The following is a 21,342-nucleotide window of genomic DNA, read 5'->3' as shown; positions in this document are numbered from 1 at the left end:
TGTACAGAGTTGAGATGTAACATTCTTTTCTGGGTGTACACAGGGTTTTCAGAGAAGTTTTCTACAATTATAATATTAATTCATTAACTAGCTCATCACCTCAGCATCTTTTATCTCTGCCCTTACTGCAGATATAGTGTTCCACACTTGGAAAAACTTGAACATATTCACCTAATCTGAAAATTCTAAAGCAAGAATTCAGTTTATCCAATTGCTGGAGGAAACAGCAATGGTTGTGTGCATGCACCCAGGCAATTGCTACATTCAGCTACTTGGCACCAAAGGACTTCTAGGGTGACTACATGTGGCCAAAATGCACGTTTGAATTCTGGTTATCTATTGTCAGTGCTGGAAGATGATACTGAAAAATATTTTTTAAGGAATTTTTAAGGGGAATTTAAGAAACTTCCAAATTATTTTCAAAGCGGCCTCTAAGCTCAAGAAGTCCAAGTGCCACTGACTCAGGACACACTCTGTCCTCCCCCCACCCCCACCGCCCCACAGGCCCAGGAGACTCTGCTGGGCTCCTTCCACCAGACTTCCACAAAAAGCAACCCCATCCCCAGCTTCTGCCTTTTTTGCTTCCAAACTGCCACCAAATTCCTGTCATCCAACCTCCACCAAGCCCATGGGTGACCACAGCTCTGTAGGCCCCCTGATCCTCCCACGTGCCAATCCTGACAACCTCCGAGCCCCGTCCACGGCCACTGCGGCATCAGGCAGACCCGCCTTCCTTCTTACCCTTGAACCTGCCTCCCGGGCCCTTGTCAGCTTACTCTTACCTCCCCCTCCTCCCCCTCGGATGCCCTTCACCCCTCAGGGCATCACTGCTTCTACCTCGAGGGTCTCCACTACACGTAGAGCACACATTTTAAGCATCAGATGGTCCCTGTGAAGCCTACCTTCTGTTTGGCTCAGGCCAACCCCACCCCACTAGCCTGAGCACAGGAGCTTCACCTGCACAGCAGGATTCTCTTCTGAAACACTGCCTGAGTTGCTTCTCGTCCTCCAGTTCCATCCCCTGATTCCAGCTCATGACACACCGGTCCATCCCCTGCTGTGTTTCAGAAAACAAGCATCTGATCTCACCACACCCCCGCTTGCTATCCCGTGCCTCCTAAAAAAGGCTAAGAACTAAGTCCTTAACTCTCTCAGCACACACATGCTTGCCCTCTGTGGCTGGACCTAACTTTCCTGGACTCCCCTTGGAATAAACGGGGTGAGATGCCAGGCCACCACACCCAGTGGGTATGGGTCAGGCACAGTGAACGCAGCCAGGGAGCATGAGGAGGAGCCCAGACTGACAGGTGCGAGGCACACAGACGCAAGTGAGAGCTGGGGACCGGTAGGAACCAGAGCGAAACAGAATCAAGCAGAGAGGGCCTGGAATGGTGCTGGAGGTGTGGCAGGGGACTTCTAGGAGTCCTGGGCTGGACAAAACGCAGATACCGCCCAACTCTCTAACGAGACTCCAAGCAGGGCGGCTCCCTTTCAGACTCTTCTGTTCTCCCGCTTCCCGACTCCTGACCACGGCGCGTCCCTCTCCCAGTGCCAATGGACTTTCAGACTTCCTCCACCCAGGGAAGGTGGGTGCGATCTTGTGAAGCGTGGAAGGCTTGGGCTCAAACTCGGGGTCTACAAGAACTAGCTGTGTGGCCACTGCAGACATGTCCTTTAGCCTTTGCACACCCACGGCCTCACGTGAGCGGGAGACCAGGGTGGCCAGCAAGAGCTGTGTTAGTGGAGACAGTGAGGAACGGCCGAGAACCAGGAACAACTACGCAGAGGCGTGTCACTGGAAAGCCAGCAACGCAACCACACTGAGCACGGAAGCCGAGCGCAGACTGGACTCCCTGTCCTGCCTCTGCTCGCCTTTCTCCTTGGGCTGCGCTGAGGCCCGCCTGTCTCCAAGCTGACATGTTCCACCCACCTCCCACTGCTCATTGGGACCTCCACGTGCAGGTCCGCCTCCAACCCTCCTCCAATGTCCACTCACATTCTTTTCCCTTTAAAAAGCAGTTAAGAATGTTTCCAGGTAGAATAAATTTCTTAATACTTTTTCACCTATAAGTCTCTTGAAACATGTACCATATTCTACCTCTCACTGTAATTTCCTACGATAAGAAGCTACCCCCTCTGCTACAAGGCATGTGACAGAAAGAGGGAAGATTCCTTGCAATTGTGCAGGACGGAGGGGAGAAGTCACTGACAGAAAGCGTAGAGACAGAAGAGGTAGAGGACACTCCGAGACCGCGGCAGGGCAGGACAAGAACCAACACGGCCAGGCCCTCACAGGATCGCCCGGTCTGGAACGAAAGACTGAACCAGAGAGGACATTCCGGAGGCACCTGCAGCAAACATCGGTCTCTCACACAGGGTGGGAGGCCTCTCTGGGTGTGATGGGGAAACCCAGCAGGCACCGACCAGTGGAGGGGCCGGAGGGCCGTCCAGGAGAGGGGCAGGCAGGAGGGGCAGGTACGGCTGGAGCAGCAGGCAGCAGCCGGGACGGCGGCCCTCCCTGTGCAGGTCACCGCTTCCCTCCGAAAAGCTAGCAAATGCAAATCGGGGCTTTATTTCTGTGTGCAGCATGACAAAGGGGCTACAAGGGGCCAAAGTCTGTTTAGGAAGAGTTCTCAGACGTCTACAGTCATCCACACAGGGTGGTGAGAGCCCAGGGTGGTAAGAGCCACTGAACAGATCAAAGTAACGAGACTTAAGAGAGACTGTTGATGAAATATGGGAGAGACGTTCCCAGGTTTTTAACTTGGAAAGATGGTGACACTCAATGCAAGAACAATGAAAGCTGTGAGTAAAGTCCTATTTGGCTCTGTGCTTGCTGAGATGCCTCAGGGCATTAGTGTCCACACGCAACTCCTCTGTAACCCAAGGATAACGAGAGGTTTCAATGAGATAATAGCCACACTGCAACTAATCTACACGGAGCAGGCAGTTCATGAACCGTGGCCCTCCTTCAAAACTACCAAGGCTCTGTATCATTTTACGGACTACATTCAAATCCCTAGGGTGGCATGCAGTAATATCCACCATCTGGCTGTGTCTGTCCTTCCCAATTATCTTCTCCTTACTTAGCCCTTCACACCCCAGGCCTCAGCTACTTGTCCCAGGGCTCTGCTGAGAGCACAGGTCCCATCTTTGCCTGTTCACAGCAACCTCGGGCCCAGGAAGGCCTGGCTCCAGTTATAACTACTCCTCTGGGGACTTCTCTCTGTCCTTAACCCACAGTGATGACTCTCTTTCAAATCCCTAGCACTCTGTAACAACCATGGAACAACACGAGACAGAGCTCACAACGCAGGTTTTCACATGTATTGTGAAGCTCCTAGCTAAACTCAAGGGTTTGTCTCTGTGGCCCCCACCGTGTCTTAACCACTGCAGGCAGTCAATAGATATTCACTGACAAACCCATCACTGGGTACATTTTCAATCATGACATATTACATTCGGGTGGGCATGTGCACCTACCTTTAAGATTTCAGGATCCAAAGCCACAGTTACTTGATGCTTGGCTTCAGGCCCCACATTTACAGGGTCTTCTTGTTTAACTTCAGTGTTTGTACACATGGGTGCTTCTAGGTTAAACTCAGGGTCTGTACCCACAGGTAATTTCTGCTTGGATTCAGGGTCCATACACACAGGAAACTCTTGCTTAGATTCAGGATCTGAACTCATGGATAGTACCTGCTTATCCAAAGTTACTACATCTTTAGGTTTTTGGATAAACCATGGAGATTTCTGTCCTGGCAAAAGATACGACGCTACTCCTTTATAAAAAAGAGCTTTGTTTGGTCCCAAAGGTAGCATCTCTTCCAGCTTTTTCTCACCTTGATGCAACCGAAGAACTTTAGATATGTGGTCTGCTACAGCTAAGATAACGTTACCTTTTCTGTCACAGCTCTCTCTCACAGAGGCATAGGAAGTCAAGCATTTGTACCGAAAGCTCTCGAACATGCCTTCTGGGACGACGTCATTGCCAAGCAGGCAGGCCAGCAGGGGCAGGTCGGCCAGGCGGAGCCCGAGGCTCTGACAGAGCTTCTCCCGGCAGAGCATGACGGTGTCCAGACTGTCCAGGGAGAGCTCGCTGATGGAAAAGTAGGGACAGGTGTCATAGATTAAGTAGTCAGTGTCTTCTCCAAGAATCCCAAGACAGTTGTTCTGGAAGCCATAGGAGGCCACCTCGTAGTCGGCCTCCTGTAACGAGCACAGAGTTTCCTGACCTAGGGCCTTCAAAGCAAACTGCGTAAATATGGCCAGCCCCGAGGGGATGAAGAACATGTTTCTGCCCGGCTGCTCCCTGTGGGACTTGATGTAGTGGAAGATCTTGGCTATCTCCCTGTTATTCTTGAGTCTGCGTTTCACCCACTCGTCTCTCTTGGACTGCTCCACCATGCCATCAAAGAAGAAGATCAGCTTGATGCCAACAGCGGTAAAAGTTCTCACGAATTCTCGCAAAGAAGAATAGTATTCCCGCCACTGTCCGCCGCAGACCCAGGACTCCGGTGTGTACCAGTACCTGAGGCAGCACATGGCGTCGACCACAATGGCGGGCGTCCCTCCGGGGTGCTGGCTCCGGTGGCGCTCTGCCAGCTCCTTGAAGTTTACTACTGTACATACATGTGGGCAGCTACTCGCCACAAACCCATGCAAACCTCTCACACCCATAATGGAACTCCTGGGAAGGATCTAAAAAGGAAAAGAAATGAGTAAATACGGCGTCACCATCAGACACATAGCGCCTTTCCAAGCAAACAGTCCAAGTTTCACATTCCCTCTGTTCCCATCATAACAAAGGGCATGCCATGCTCTCAGGAGCCCGAGTGCCCTCCTCGCACACACCCGCAGGGCTGGGCCCAAGTGAGGCGCTGAGTTGGGCTTTGACCAGGACAGTGCAGGGCAGGGCTCTCTCAAGATTTTCACTATGACTGTTATTCAAGAGATTTCTCAACAAAGTTTGACAACAGGTTAATAGTTTCAAAGAAGTAATGCTTCCCATCTAGGAGTGCAAATAGAAGTTAATTTTGAAAACTTAAAATGTAAAACTGATACATGCGACACTGATGTTTCTCAAAATAGTTTTGCTGAGTGAAAGAAGCTGGACCAAGGCATGCACGCCGCTGTCAACGCCTAGCCGCCTGAGCTGCTGCAGGGCCCAGAGCCCTGGGTTCGTCTGCGGTGGGGCAGGAGGGGGTGCTGAGGGAGAGGCTGCAGAGGCAAAGTGACAGACACATTCACTACCTTGGCTGTGGGGCAATTTCACAGGTGAACACAGGCTCGAAGATTCCCGCACATCAATATATCTCAATAAAGGTGTTAAAAAGACTATGTGAAAATTCTCTAGGCCAAGTATCCTTAACATTTGACATGATCACTGATTGACTTTAGATGAAAAACTATCTGTTCTAAAACGTAAAAATACACAAAATAGTTCGAAGAGTTAGAATTCACAATCTGGAAAAAAAAAATTTAAGCACAGTCCTTTATATGAGTATAATGTCCTTGCACATAGTAAAAGACACCCATCTGTGGTCAGACATCTTTTATCTCAACAGCCTATTCTTCTCATCAAGGCTTCATGTCCTCTAATAAAACAAAACAAAAGAATCCTTATCATGCAAACAACAGCAGAGAGGAAATGGCCCTCTCTCAGGCCAGGGGCTGAGGGCAGCCACCCCAGCTGCCCCCACAGAGCAGAACCAGCTCCTGCCCACCGCCTGCCAGACAGCACTGGGCACTCAAAACACACGTCTCCACTCTTCAAAACCACCCTTGTAGGTAAAAATTATAAACCCTATTTCACAAATGAAGGAATGATAAGCAAATTACTGGGCTGGGAAAAGGCCGCCTTGTGGATTCCCTTCTAAGAATGTACACCTGTTAATGGACAGTGGCCTCTAACAGAATTTAAAACTATCTACTTAATTGCTACTAATAATAAACATAGGGCTTCCCTGGTGCCTCAGACAGTAAAGAATCCACCTGCAATATAGAAGACATAGGTTCAAGCCTCAGGTTGGGAAGATCCTCTGGAGAGGGGAATGGCTACCCACTCCAGTATTCTTGCCTTGCCTGGAGAAATCCATGGACAGAGCAGCATGGTGGGCTACAGTCCACAGCGTCGCAAAGAGTCGGCCATGACTGAACTTTTCACTGGCGGCTCAGCAGTAAAGAATCTGCCTGCCAATGCAGGAGCCATGGGTTTGATCCCTGGATCAGGAAGACACCCTAGAGATGGAAATGGCAACCCACTCCAGTATTCTTGTCTGGAGAATACCATGGACAGAGGAGACTGGCAGACTATAGTCCACGGGGTCACAGAGAGTCGGACATGACTTAGAGACTACACAACAATAATGAAGAATACCTAAAAGCCGAGTGGACACAAACAGCACACGAAGCTGAGGCTGAGTGAGGCCGTCTCAGAAGCTCAGACAAGATGGCCCACACTCCCAACCGCTGCAGCCTCCTGGGGGCACTGAACTGGCCTGGGCAGCTATGCGTGTTTCTGATGCAGAAGACGGACTTCACAGAACAAGCCCCTCAACCACAAGGTCATTCCCAGGCAGGCCGCTGGGCCGGGCGGGAAGGCGGTATGTTTCAGAACACAAAGAAGGGCTGTCAGACTGCACAAAACCAAAACGGAATTTTTTTTTAAAAAAAGGAAAGGTTTGTAGACGATGAGAGGACCCAAGGCAGAGCTCACCCAGCAGGAGTCTGACTCTTTCTCTGCTGTGAAAGGAGACCGGCTTCTTCCTCAGCCATGTGGGGCCTGAGGACCCGGCCGCCAAGCCCGCGAGGAGGCGCGCAGGCGGGCAGGCTCCAGGCGGCTGCCTCTCCCACCCACAGACTCGGCCATTTGTCCGGCAGCCCTGCCTCGTGTGCCTTGGCTGCCTTCCCTCGCTAATAAAAAGACATTTTTGTTTCAAGCGTTTTTCTACTAAAACTGCAAGTGACAACACGGAGTTTCTTGAAACACTCTCCTCTTTATTTTGCAAGAAGTTGGGCTCTGCCTCTGCTTTGATTTCATTCAAATGATTTTCTTCCTTGCTTACCTCAGTAGTAAAAAGCTCACTATTTTTTTAAACAGGTACTGGTTTTTCCTGTATTTTACACTGCCAATTTCTCACAGTTTGAATCACAAATTACCTCAGGAATGTGCTCTTCTATGGTATTTACAAAGAAAACTTTGGATAGGTAAAGATTTGGGAACTTGGGACATTAGAGGATGCCTTCTGGCATTTCAGGTCCCCAAAGCATGAATGCAGGGTTAACCTGCCATCAATGTGTGGTGTGAAAAGAAATGCTTAAAAAGAGAATATGTCAATATTACCTGTTCAATAACTTTCTTCTGTTTTTTTTTTTTTATTTCTAAGAGCATATACTGAGGATTTACATTCTTTAAAGGTAGTTTTTAAGATTACTGCAAATATATATAAATATATAAAATACACATTGTAAAATTACATATATATACACACACACACATATATAGTTTTACTTACTCTACCTGCAAATTATACAGGAAACTGCCATTACCTAGATAACTACTGTTTGGAAATAAAACAAAAGTTATTCTCGTCAGGGAGGAGTCTTACTTCCCAAAGGAGAATCTGGGGATCCCACCCATCACTGTGGGCCTCGGGGCAGGTGTCACCCCATCAGATCCCTAACACCCAGCAGAGTCAGGGACATGAGGCCTGGCAAGCATCTGTGAGGGAGCAGATAGATGAAGGCATCACAGGGCAGGGATATAAAGAGAAACCAGGAACCAACAAGTTTACAGACTCAGCTGTGGGCAAAGCAAGACTATAAGCTGGAGTCTGACTTGGAGAGAAGGCGTCAGGGCAGGAGAGTTTAGGAAGGAGCCTCGCAGGTGCACAAGCGGGGTGGGGCAGGGGCTGCAAAGGGGGACCATGGGGAAGCCTTCCTCTGGTCACATCCAGATCAGTCCCGAAGTCTGGGGTGACGAGTAACTGAGGCCTGGAGAGAAGATGCGAGAAACCCAGAAACTCCTTTATTTACCATCTTTCTACTGACAACACTTAGAGAAATGGAGAGGCAGGCCTCAGCAAAAAACACATACACCCCCTACCTGCCACTGAGAGATCAAAGGTGATACACGGAGGGTCACTCAGAACACAGGACAGTGGGCCCACGACAGCCCTGGGCACGCCCCCACGGACCATGAACAGCCCCAGGCACACACCCCATGGACCGAAGACCACCCCGGGCACACACCCCACGGCCCCACGACAGCCCCGGGCACACACCCCACGGACCCACGACAGCCCCGGGCACACACCCCACGGATCCACGACAGCCCCGGGCACACACCCCAAGGCCCCACGACAGCCCTGGCACACTTCCCACAGACCTATGACAGCTCCGGGCACATACCCAAGGACCACATACAGCCCCAGGCACACCCCCATGTACCCACGACAGCCCCTGCACACTCCTCATGGATCCATGACAGCCCCGGGCACACCCCCATGGACCCACGACAGCCCCGGGCACACCTCCATGGACCACTGACAGCCCCGGGCACACACCACATGGACCAGAGACAGCCCTGGGCACACCCCCATGGACCACGGACAGCCCCGGGCACACACCCCACGGACCCAAGACAGCCCCGGGCACACACCCCATGGACAACAGACAGCCCCGGGCACACCCCCATGGACCACGGACAGCCCTGGGCACACTCCCCACGGATCTATGACAGCCCCAGGCACACAGCCCATGGACCCACGACAGCCCTGGCACACATCCAAGGACCCACAACAGCCCAGGGCACACTCCTCCATGGACCCACGGACAGCCCCGGGCACACCCCCCACAGACCCACGACAGCCCAGGGCAAACACCCCACAGAACAGTGTTTGCAGGACAACCAGTACCAGCAGTTGTGGCTGCGTGAGGTACACCCAGAGGTTCAAGGCATAACAGTCAAAGGTGAAGAGACAACACCCGTGCAAAGGCCAATCGGTGAGGGAGACTGTAAGACAGGAAGCTGGTCCTGAACACATGTGAACAGCTGGCTGGCAAAGTTGAGCTTTTTAAAGCTAGAGACAGATCAGATTAATATTCTACAGATATAAAACCATAACCTCTCAATGGGATTCAAACCCAAGGGATTGGAATAGATATACCAAACAATTACAAAGCTAAGGAGCACTGAGTATTGAGTAGAGTTCCCTGTGCTATACAGTAGGTTCTCATTAGTTGTCTATTTTATGTATAGTAGTGTTTTCATTGTCACATTTCCCTTAAAAATAGAATATAACTGGATTTTGTTTTCTCCTCTACATACATATTTCTATATTTTATGTCAGTTTTTACATTAAAATTTATTTTGACCACCAAAAAAAATAAATAAAATAAATAAAACCATAACCTCTTGATAGATCTGTATCAGACAAAGATAATGTCTCTACAAGACAAAAATCTACAAATTAACATGTATCATCATGATATTTGGGCCGCATCAAGAGTAAACAGCAAATTAAAAGAGAGATGGACATTCTCTTAGAAAACTGAATTATCTCGGATGTAACTCTTGGAAATGGCCTAGGATTCGGGGCAGAAAGCACAGTCCTCCTTTGCCCTAGCTTCATGTCTGAGTCTTAGGTAACTGCTCTCAGCGGGAGCCTGCCTCCTGAGCCCGCGCCCCCTCATGAGGCCCCCAGAGCTTGAAGTGGAGGGTCTGAGGTCCACTCTCTCCTCTTCTCCCTGAGAGCCCCAGCTAAAAAGAGGAACTTACAGGGACCCTTACTACACAGCAGGGTTTAAGAAAAAGGACTGAAATTTCAGAGATGAAAATGTGTCCCAGGCCAGACAAGACACGGCAGCTGCTCAGCGTTCACCAGAATTCACAAGTGCAGCCTCAGGGCAGCCCTGGGCGACGGCTCCCAGGCGGGTCTCCACGGCAGAGGCCCCACACAGGACGCGGAACCATGAGCCAAGCCAGCACCCTTATCGCCACTCCAGCAGACGTGAGCCAACCAAGACAGACAGGGCCCTGCCTTCGGCAGCTTACATGCTGGCAGGAAAAGCCCCAGCAAGCGGTCGTCACTGGGGCATCACTTCAAGACAGACAAAAGCAGACAGCGTGAGAGATGGTCAGCAGGAAGACACAACCCATCCTGGGATCCGCAAGGGCCACCTGAGGAAGGGATGCACCTGGGGAAGGGGATGCACCTGGGGAAAGGGATACATCTGAGGAACGGGATGCCACCTGAGGAAGGGGATGCCACCGAGGAAGGGGATGCCCCTGAGGAAGGGGATGCCACCTGAGGAAAGGGTGCCACCTGAAGAAGGGGTGCCACCTGAGGAAGGGATGCACCTGGGGAAGGGGATGCACCTGAGGAAGGGGATACACCTGAGGAAGGGGATACACCTGAGGAACGGGATGCCACCTGAGGAAGGGGATGCCACTGAGGAAGGGGATGCCCCCGAGGAAGGGGATGCCACCTGAGGAAAGGGTGCCACCTGAGGAAGGGGTGCCACCTGAGGAAGGGATGCACCTGGGGAAGGGGATGCACCTGAGGAACAGGATGCCACCTGAGGAAGGGATGCCACTGGGGAAGGGGATGCACCTGAGGAAGGGGATGCCACCTGAGGAAGGGCGTCCACCTGACGAAGGGCGTGCCAAGGGCCCTGACAAAGGCAGACGGGGCAGGCGGCACAGCCAGAGGGAGTGGGAGGGCAGGCGGGCGGGAGGCACGAGGCAGGAGCGACAGGGATGCCTTTATTTAGGTCCTAGGGTGTCTTTTTATATTAAATCCATGTTTCTAAGGTGCTTAAAATATCTGTTCTATTACGTCATTTAACCTGCAACTTTACGTAGCATATTGTAAATGTATTCTTCAACACAGAAAATGGGGGACAAAAAAAACCCAAACCCCTGGGCCTGGCAGAGCCTCTGCTGGAGGGAAGAGTGGACAGATGTGGTAGGAGGCTGCTGTGAAAGCGGCTTCCACACCCACACACGCGTGCACACTGGGTTCTGAGGGGAAGCAGGTGTCGTGCAAAGCTCTTCAGCAAGTGTATTTTGGAAGCACTGCCTTGCCTGTGCTGTGGAAGAGGGATGGAGGCAGGCGAGACATCCAAAGCCCTCTCTCGCCGGGAAGAACTCCAGCTCTGGAGGGATGCAAAGCTCTGTGTCGTATTGCAAGACAAAGAGGCTAAAGAGAGCCTCTGTAGCCCCTTCCCCCCAGTACACCGAAGGCACGAGGTCCCGCAGCTGCGGACACAGCAACGAACAAGACAGACTCCTAAGACGTGCACCTTGAAAGGAGCAAAGGCTCAGGGTCTGTCGGGAAAGAAGCAGACCTGGGTGTGTGCAGACATGTCCGAATGCACCAGGCTGTACACTGTGAACCGGTGCCCACAGCGGACGCCCCCTCCAGCCCCGCTGGTGCACTGTGTGGTTTTGTTCAGACTCCACTGTGAGGCCTGCATGCCAGCAAAGAAGGCAGGAAGAGCTGGCGGCTGGGGGCAGTCAGCAGTGTGCACTGAGTCACCTGCTGAGGTCATAGACAGTAACAGCACAGCCAGCTCCTCTCACGAGGGGCTGCCCACCCCGAACACCACACTTCAGAGATCTGGTGGCGGCTGGGCCCGCAGGGAAGACCACCCCTGGCAGAGCCAGCCCTGGGGTGCGCATAGCTACAGCGCTCCTTTCTGGAGGTGCTCCCAGCCCCAGGGGGCCTAACGGACCAGTGGGACTGTAGGGACACCCAGAGGCTACCTGACTGCAGCTTCACAAAGCGCCTTACAGGTCAGTGAACGCAGGAAAGGAAAATGCCTGCCACCTATAAAAACTTACGCCTCATTGATCCAGAATTCAGAATAAGACTCCGATGTAAGTTTCAAAATTCATAAGTAAAACTGAAATAATCTATTCATAAGAGACTTCTCGGGCTCTGATTTATCATCTGTGAATCACTCTTCTGCATAATTCTAACAATTAGCTCAAAGTCCACAGTAATGGAAAGGGCACGAGACAGGTGTCCCCATGCTGACAAGGGTCAGAACCTCTGACAGTGGACCCAGGAAACCCAGGGGACAGAAAAACACCACATAAACAGCAGGGAAAACCAGCGCACGCGCCTTAACAAGCCCTAACACTATTCTCATCACAACAAGGTGTGTTTACAATGTTTACTTGAGGTCGTATCACAGGGATTAGGGAAAGTTCCTATCACAGATACCACCTTCTATTAAGAAAGCAGGGAATGGTGGCTCAGTGGTGAAGACTGCAATTCCAATGCAGGGGACCCAGGTTCAGTCACTGTTTCGGGAACTAAAATCTCATAAGCTACATCAGATCAGATCAGATTAGTCGCTCAGTCATGTCCAACTCTTTGCGACCCCATGAATCGCAGCACGCCAGGCCTCCCTGTCCATCACCAACTCCTGGAGTTCACTGAGACTCACGTCCATCGAGTCAGTGATGCCATCCAGCCATCTCATCCTCTGTCGTCCCCTTTTCCTCCTGCCCCCAATCCCTCCCAGCATCAGAGTCTTTTCCAATGAGTTAACTCTTCGCATGAGGTGGCCAAAGTACTGGAGTTTCAGCTTTAGCATCATTCCTTCCAAAGAAATCCCAGGACTGATCTCCTGTAGAACAGTGTGGCAAAAAAAAAATTTTTTTTAAGAAAGCAGACAAATCCTTTATTTTAGACAGATTTCCATTCTAAATGTGATATTTTTCTCCTTAATGAAAAAAAATCCAAAATTAAATTATCCAGAAAACTCTGCTGTTCAAGCTAGTATCCCCTTGTCCCGATGACCAACCACTTTAGCATGCATGACTTAAAGTAACTTACATGAATCTGTACTGGGCTAATTATCCGAGCTAAAGTACTGACATGGAGAGCATCCATCACTGCTGTGTACCTTCCAGAGCCCAGCGTGCACGCGGGCATGCAGCTGGACAGGTGTGTGTTTAAAAGCAGGTGTTCTACAATAAGAGCTGACATCAATGGACTCCTTTGACTAACACTTGTTTATAAGGAAAAGGGTGCGGAGGACCCGGCTTTTTAGCTAGTAATGGCCCTGACTTACTGGCTGACTGAAAAGAAATCACTGATTCTTTGTACACCACTGACTTCATTTGCTCAAGTAAGACAACGGTTTACCTCTCAGTTTGGCGGATTTTAAACTAGTACTATAAAATCCTTTAGTAGATGGTGACTGCAGCCATGAAATTAAAAGAGGCTTATTCCTTGGAAGGAAAGTTATGACCAACTTAGATAGCATATTCAAAAGCAAAGACATTAATTGCCAACAAAGGTCCATCTAGTCAAAGCTATGGCTTTTCCTGTGGTCATGTATGGATGTGAGAGTTGGACTGTGAAGAAGGCTGAGCGCCGAAGAATTGATGCTTTTGAACTGTGGTGTTGGAGAAGACTCTTGAGAGTCCCTTGGACTGCAAGGAGATCCAACCAGTCCATTCTGAAGATCAGCCCTGGGATTTCTTTGGAAGGAATGATGCTAAAGATGAAGCTCCAGTACTTTGGCCACCTCATGCGAAGAGCTGACTCATTGGAAAAGACTCTGATGCTGGGAGGGATTGGGGGCAAGAGGAGAAGGGGACCACAGAGGATGAGATGGCTGGATGGCATCACTGACTCGATGGACGTGAGTCTCAGTGAACTCCAGGAGTTGGTGATGGACGGGGTGGCCTGGCGTGCTGTGATTCATGGGGTCTCAAAGAGTCGGACACGACTGAGGGACTGATCTGATCTGATCTGATCCACATAATTTAAACCTTAAGTAACATGTTTTAATTCTCTGAAAACTTTTCCAACAGAACACCTTACAAAGAAATAGAAATTTACTTATAAAAGCAAATGAAAATGTAAAAGTTATTCCCACTTGTTCCTCTATAAAAGTAACTGATAGTATAAGGATGCCTCACTTTCAAACTAATTAAGATGAAATTAATTTCTCTGAGTGAATTCCCAGTGTGTGATCCTAATTTCAGTGGAGGTAAGAGCTGCTTTTATGATCTTAATTAAGTGGACTTCACTGCACATGGTGACTGCAGCCATGAAATTAAAAGACACTTACTCTTTGGAAGGAAAGTTGTGACCAACCTAGATAGCATATTCAAAAACAGAGACATTACTTTGCCAACAAAGGTCCATCTAGTCAAGGCTATGGTTTTTCCTGTGGTCATGTATGGATGTGAGAGTTGGACTGTGAAGAAGGCTGAGAGCCAAAGAATTGATGCTTTTGAACTGTGGTGTTGGAGAAGACTCTTGAGAGTCCCTTGGACTGCAAGGAGATCCAGCCAGTCCATTTTAAAGGAGATCAGCCCTGGGATTTCTTCGGAAGGAATGATGCTACAGCTGAAACTCCAGTACTTTGGCCACCTCATGCCAAGAGTTGATTCAATGGAAAAGACTCTGATGCTGGAAGGGATTGGGGGCAGGAGGAGAAGGGGACTACAGAGGATGAGATGGCTGGATTGCATCACCGACTCGATGGACATGAGTCTGGTGAACTCTGGGAGTTGGTGATGGACAGGGAGGCCTGGCGTGCTGTGACTCATGGGGTCACAGAGTCGGACACGACTGAGCGACTGAACTGAACTGAATTGAAGTGGACTTCCCTTACTTTCAACCTTTTCTTGAAGGAGGTGGCAAGGCAGCAGCAATGAAGCAAATCAAATACACATATTGTTGCAAATGTTCTGCCCCCTGAGCACAGTTGTCAATCTCTGACCTCAGTTCTTCCTCAGTTCAGTTCAGTTCAGTTGCTCAGTCGTGTCCGACTCTTCACAACCCCATGTATCGCAGCATGCCAGGCCTCCCTGTCCATCACCAACTCCCGGAGTTCACTCAGACTCACGTCCATCGAGTCAGTGATGCCATCCAGCCATCTCATCCTCTGTCGTCCCCTTCTCCTCTTGCCCCCAATCCCTCCCAGCATCAGAGTCTTTTCCAATGAGTCAACTCTTCGCATGAGGTGGCCAAAGTACTGGAGCTTCAGCTTTAGCATCATTCCTTCCAAAGAAATCCCAGGGCTGATCTCCTTCAGAATGGACTGGTTGGATCTCCTTGCAGTCCAAGGGACTCTCAAGAGTCTTCTCCAACACCACAGTTCAAAAGCATCAATTCTTCGGTGCTCAGCCTTCTTCACAGTCCAACTCTCACATCCATACATGACCACAGGAAAAACCATAGCCTTGACTAGATGGACCTTTGTTGGCAAAGTAATGTCTCTGCTTTTGAATATGCTATCTATGTTGGTCATAACTTTCCTTCCAAGGAGCAAGCCTCTTTTAATTTCATGGCTACAGTCACCATCTGCAGTGATTTTGGAGCCCAAAAAAATAAAGTCTGACACTGTTTCCCCATCTATTTCCCATGAAGTGATGGGACCAGATGCCATGATCTTCGTCTTCTGAATGTTGAGCTTTAAGCCAACTTTTTCACTCTCCACTTTCACTTTCATCAAGAGGCTTTTTAGTTCCTCTTCACTTTCTGCCATAAGGGTGGTGTCATCTGCATATCTGAGGTTATTGATATTTCTCCCGGCAATCTTGATTCCAGCTTGTGTTTCTTCCAGTCCAGCGTTTCTCATGATGTACTCTGCATATAAGTTAAATAAGCAGGGTGATGATATACAGCCTGGACGTACTCCTTTTCCTATTAGGAACCAGACTGTTGTTCCATGTCCAGTTCTAACTGTTGCTTCCTGACCTGCATACAGATTTCTCAAGAGGCAGGTCAGGTGGTCTGGAATTACCATCTCTTTCAGAATTTTCCACAGTTTATTGTGATCCACACAGTCAAAGGCTTTGGCATAGTCAATAAGGCAGAAATCGATGTTTTTCTGGAACTCTCTTGCTTTTTCCATAATCTAGCAGATGTTGGCAATTTGATCTCTGGTTCCTCTGCCTTTTCTAAAACCAGCTTGAACATCAGGAAGTTCACGGTTCATGTATTGCTGAAGCCTGGCTTGGAGAATTTTGAGCATTACTTTACTAGCATGTTTGATGAGTGCAAGAGCAAACTAAAGCCATGTTACAACAGGAATGTGATCAGCCCCACTCATTCACATTTTCTTTTTGGCATTATTCAGTTGCTAAGTCATGTCTGACTCTTTGCCACCCCATGGACTATAGCATGCTGTCCTTCATTATTTACCGGAGTTTGCTCAAATTCATGTTCATTGAGTCAGTGATGCTATCAATCCATCTCACCCTCTGCCTCTCCCTTTTATTGCTTTAAATCTTTCCCAGCATCAGGATCTTTTCTAAATGAGTTTGCTCTTTACATCAGGTAGCCAAAGTATCGGAGAAGGCAATGGCACCCCACTCCAGTACTCTTGCCTGGAGTATCCCATAGGAGGAGGAGCCTGGTAGGCTGCAGTCCATGGGGTCGTGAAGAGTCAGACACGACTGAGTGACCTCACTTTCACTTTTCACATTCACGCACTGGAGAAGGAAATGGCAACCCACTCTGGTGTTCTTGCCTGGAGAATCCCAGGGACAGGAGGCTGGTGGGCTGCCATCTATGGGGTCACGTAGAGTCGGACACGACTGAAACAACTTAGCAGCAGCAGCCAAAGTATTGGAATTTCAGCTTCAGTCCTTCCAATAAATATTCAGAACTGATTTCCTTCAGGGTTGAATGGTTTGATCTCCATGTAATCCAAAGGACTCTCAAGAGTCTTGTCAAACACCACAGTTTGAAAATATCAATTCTTCAAAGGTGGTGTTCAGCTTTCTTTACAGTCCAACTTTCATATCCATACATGACTTCTGGAAAAACCACAGCTTTGACTATACAGATTTCTTTGGCAATGTCTCTGCTTTTTAATACACCATCTAGGCTTGTAATACCTTTCCTTCAAAGCAGCAAGCATTTTTTAATTTCATGGTTGCAGTCACCATCTGCAGTGATTTGGGAGCCCAAGAAAAATAAAATCTACCACTGTTTCCACTGATTCCCTATCTATTTGCCAGGACGTGACGGGATCAGATGCCATGATCTTAGTTTTTTGAGTGTTGAGTTTTAAACCAGCTTTTTCACTCTCCTCTTTCACTTGCATCAAGAGGCTCTTTAATTCCTCTAGCTTTCTGCCATAAGGGTGGTGTCACCTACATATCTGAGGTTATTAGTATTTCTCCCAGAAATCTTGATTCCAGCTTGTGCTTCATCCAGCCCAGCATTTTGCATAATGTACTCTGCATATAAGTTAAATAAGCAGGCTGACAATTACAGCCTTGACATACTCCTTGCCCAATTTTGAACCAGTCTGCTGTTCCATGTCCAGTTCTAACTGTTGCTTCTTGACCTGCATACAGGTTTCCTAGGAGGCAGGTAAGGTGGTCTGGTATTTCCATCTAAGAATTTTCAAGTTCTTTTGTGATCCACACCATCAAATGTTTCAGCATAGTCAATGAAGCAGATGTTTTTTCTGGAATTCTCTTGCTTTTTCTATGATCCAACAAATGTTGGCGATTAGATCTCTGGTTCCTCTGCCTTTTCTAAATCCAGCTTGAACATCTGGAAGTTCTTGGTTCATGTACTGATGAAGCCCAGCTTGGAGAATTTTGATCATTACTTTGCTAGCATGAGAAATGAGTGCAATTGTGCAGGAGTCTGAATATTCTTTCGCACTGCCTTTCTTTGGGGCTTCCCTTGAAGCTCAGCTGGTAAAGAATCCACCTGCAATGCGGGAGACTTGGTTTCAATTCCTGTGTTGGGAAGATACACTGGAGAAGGGAAAGGTTACCCACTCCAGTATTCTGGCCTGGAGAATTCCATAGACTGTATAGTCTATGGGGTCACAAAGAGTCAGACACGATTGAGTGACTTGCATTCACTTCTTTGGGACTGGAATGAAAACTGACCTTTTTCAGTCCTGTGACCACTGCTGAGTTTTCCAAATTTGCTGGCATATTGAGTGCAGCCCTTTCACAGTATCTTTTAGGATTTGAAATAGTTCAGCTGGAATTCCATCACCTCCATTACATTTGTTTGTAGTGATGTTTCCTAAGGCCCACTTGACTTCGCACTCCAGGATGTCTGGCTCTAGATGAGTGATCACACCGTCGTGGTTATCTGGGTCATTAAGATCTTTTTTGTATAGTTCTTCTGTGTATTCTTGCCACCTTTTCTTGATATCTTTTGCTTTTGTTTGGTCCATACCGTTTCTGTCCTTTATTGTGACCATCTTTGCATGAAATGCTCCCTTGGTATCTCTAGGTTTCTTGAAGAGATCTCTAGTCTTTTCCATTCTATTGTTTTCATCTATTTCTTAGCATTGATCACTTAGGAACACTTTATTTGTGCTCCCTATTCTTTGGAACTCTGCATTCGGATTAATATATCTTTCCTTTTCTCCTTTGCCTTTCACTTTTTTTCTTTTCTCAGCTATGTGTAAGTCCTCCTCAGACAACCATTTTGCCTTTTTGCATTTCTTTTTCTTGGGGATGGTATGATCACCGCCTTGTGTACAATGTTACAAAACTCTGTACATTGTTCTTCAGGCATTCTTATCTATCAGGTCTAATCCCTTGAATCTACTTGTTACTTCCACTGTATAATCATAAGGGATTTGATTTAGGTCATACCTGAATGGCCTAGTAGTCTTCCCTACTTTCTTCAATTTAAGCCTGAATTTTGCAATAAGAAACTCATGATCTGAGCCACAGTCAGCTCCCAGCCTTGTTTTCGCTGACTGTATAGAGCTTCTCCATCTTTGGGTGCAAAGAATATAATCCAATTTTGTAATCGACCATTTGGTGATGTCCATGTGTGGACATCACCACATCTCTTGTGTTGCTGGAAAAGCGTGTTTACTATGACTAGTGGCTTCTCTCTAAGCCTCAGTAAGAAGCACACACAAGGAGGAATGGGAGGTGGGGAAGGGAAAGTAAAGGAACACAAAACCAAGACAATAGGAGGTAACTAAAGGGATCCAAGCACTGTGGGGGGCTGAAACTTAATAATTTGAGGCCCTTCTTTAAAATACACACACAATTATAAACTAAAAACCACTGAGGCCCTTCCTAGTGCCTTGGAAGGGGCCCATGAAAGTGAGGACTCTGAAGTCTGAACTTCATTAGCTTTACAGTAAAATCTGCCCCATGAATGCCACTGATTCAGGCTCGGGGAGTAGGCAGAACCTCAGAATAGTAACAACTGAAGGTGACCACAGCCATCACCTACTTCGGTCTTCTCATTTCTCAGGTGAGAAATCCATCGGCCAGAAGTGATTAGATATTTCTGTGTCTGGAAGGCTGAGTGGTTAGGAGTTACACAAAGAAACTGGGAGGTAAGGTAGTCAGAAAGCAGTACGTGTGGCAATGAGCAGTGTGACACAACCAAGGAGGTCTCACTGCTTTACATGAACACAACATACTAAGGAAGGCACTGCTAGATTTCTGAGAGTGAGGAATGGCCAGGTTGGGAGAAAGCCACTCCAGTGACCTGAGAGATGGCAGATGCTGGGGAAATCAATACACAAAGAATGTGTGAAGCTGTGGTGGGGCAGGGGGTAGCTCCCAACAGCAAGGTCCAAACATGCGCAGGTCAGAGAGCACATGATGCTGGGAGGCCATGGTTCAGAAACAACAGCAACAGAGCACAAAGCACAAGGGTCACACTAGACACCGAGGACTCACAGAGCATAATACATTTGGGAGGTGAGAGGTGAGGAGCCTGATGCTGCAGACCTGCCTCCCATTCTCTGAATTGTCTCAAGTGCTCAAGTCAAAAATGTGGAAGTCACTTGAAATACCACCTCACTTTTCCCCACATCAAACTCACTTCCAAGTTCTCCCCACTACCATTTCCAAATTTTCAGTCCTAAAACTTCTCTTCCCTAAATGACTGCAAACGCCACCTTATCACACATAGTCATCCCGGACCACCACCAGTACACCTGTCAGATGACTCTTTTAATACTAAGATCTGATCACTTATTTGATCACATCTCTTGTTGTTCCTAGTTCTCCCAAAGGGGCTTCCCTGGTGGCTTAGTGATAAAGAATCCTCCTGCAATTCAGGAGACTCAAAGAGACATGGGTTTGATCCCTGGGTTGGGAAGATCCCCTGGAGGAGAAAACAGCAACCCACTCCAGTCTTCCTGTGGGAAAAATCCCACGGATAGAGGAGCCTGGCTGCCGGGAATATCCCATGGACAGAGGAACCTGGCAGGCTATGGTCCATAAAATCACAGTCAGACAGGAGTGAGTGAGCACAATTCTCTCAAGCTTCCTGCCAACCCCAACTCTAATCAACCTATATTTTCCAGAATATGTCCAACAGTCTCAAACCTACATGTGGTAAGCACCGTTTCTGCTGCAGTAATGAATGGCCTCTTGCCCGCAGCACCTCTCAACTTGTACTTATTCGAAACTCAGCTAGAATCCCCCCTCCAGTACAGAGGCTTCTGTCCCCTCCTTGGCCGTCTAGGACAAACCACGTTCTCAGCCACCTACGCATCATCCCGCCCGCCATTCTTCCCCCAAGGGCATGGTGCTTGCTGGGTGCTGGAGCCCCAGCTCAGGACTGACGGGTGACTGGGGGAAGGCGCTCAAGTTCGGAGACGCACGTGCAGAGGTCAGAGGACGCCTCCCCGAGAGACAGCAGACAGGGTCACCGGGGACCCGGAACCACACGCCTCTTTCCAGAGAGGGGTCGGGCCAGGGTGGCGCCGGGGGGGAGCAGGCAGGGCGCACAGCTGTGGGGTCGAGCGGTCAGGGAGACGCGGCTCAGGGACCGCGACGGCGCCGAATCGCGAGTGCATCCTCAGCACCGAGGCGACAGCCCCGCAGGCCCAGCCCTACCTAGAGACGCGCCAGGACACCGGAGACGCGCCCACGCCGCCCTCGGCCCTCAGCAGCGGTGCGCACTTCCGCTTCCCGTCGCGAGACCGCCCCGCCCACGAGAGGGCGGGACCTGCGAAGCCGGCCGGGAGGCGCCGGGAGCGCCACGCGCAGGCGCCTGAGAGCGCGTGGCGGCGCCGGCTCCGGCTCCGCGCCCGTTGCCTCGGAAACCGCGCTGAGCTTCCGAGGTCGGGGTCACGACTCGCTCGGCTTCCGCATGCGTATCCGTTGGTGCTGTGGGCGGTGCAGCGGTTGTACGCTAGGTCGGGGTCGTATGGCGCAGTTTGGCATGAGAGCGCTGAGATGATGGGGTGAGCCGCCCGGAGACGGGAGGCTGGACCTGAGCCCCGGGCCTGGAGGAGCAGGCGGTGGGGGGTCCTGAACGGGTGGACTTTCAGGCTTGGCGCTCTATCCACCTTGCCATCTGTCCGATTGGGAGGAGGCCGGCGCTTCCCAGCTGGGGCTGA

General features: G+C 49.4%; 1 protein-coding gene across 7 annotated transcripts in view; it reads right to left on the bottom strand.

Annotated features, from left to right (window-relative positions):
- The window catches only part of FAM120B (family with sequence similarity 120 member B), a 68,041-nt gene extending 47,069 nt beyond the window's left edge, over window positions 1-20,972 (bottom strand). For 6 of the 7 annotated variants that reach the window (XM_055536218.1, XM_055536217.1, XM_055536221.1 and 3 more), the window contains exons 1-2: window positions 20,837-20,971; window positions 3,484-4,701 (exon numbers count right to left, since the gene is read on the bottom strand). In XM_055536218.1, the coding sequence (XP_055392193.1) occupies window positions 3,484-4,680 (1,197 nt within the window). In that variant the 5' untranslated portion in view covers window positions 4,681-4,701; window positions 20,837-20,971. Of the gene's footprint in view, window positions 1-3,483; window positions 4,702-20,836 lie in introns of all 7 variants that reach the window. The other variant, XM_055536223.1, reaches the window with a different exon arrangement.
- Window positions 20,973-21,342: the final 370 nt, after the last annotated feature.

Source organism: Bubalus kerabau, chromosome 9 (assembly GCF_029407905.1).
Source record: "Bubalus kerabau isolate K-KA32 ecotype Philippines breed swamp buffalo chromosome 9, PCC_UOA_SB_1v2, whole genome shotgun sequence".
NCBI lineage: Eukaryota > Metazoa > Chordata > Mammalia > Artiodactyla > Bovidae > Bubalus > Bubalus kerabau.
Note: the sequence above shows the minus strand (reverse complement) of the source record. Positions and strands in the feature narration are given on the sequence as shown.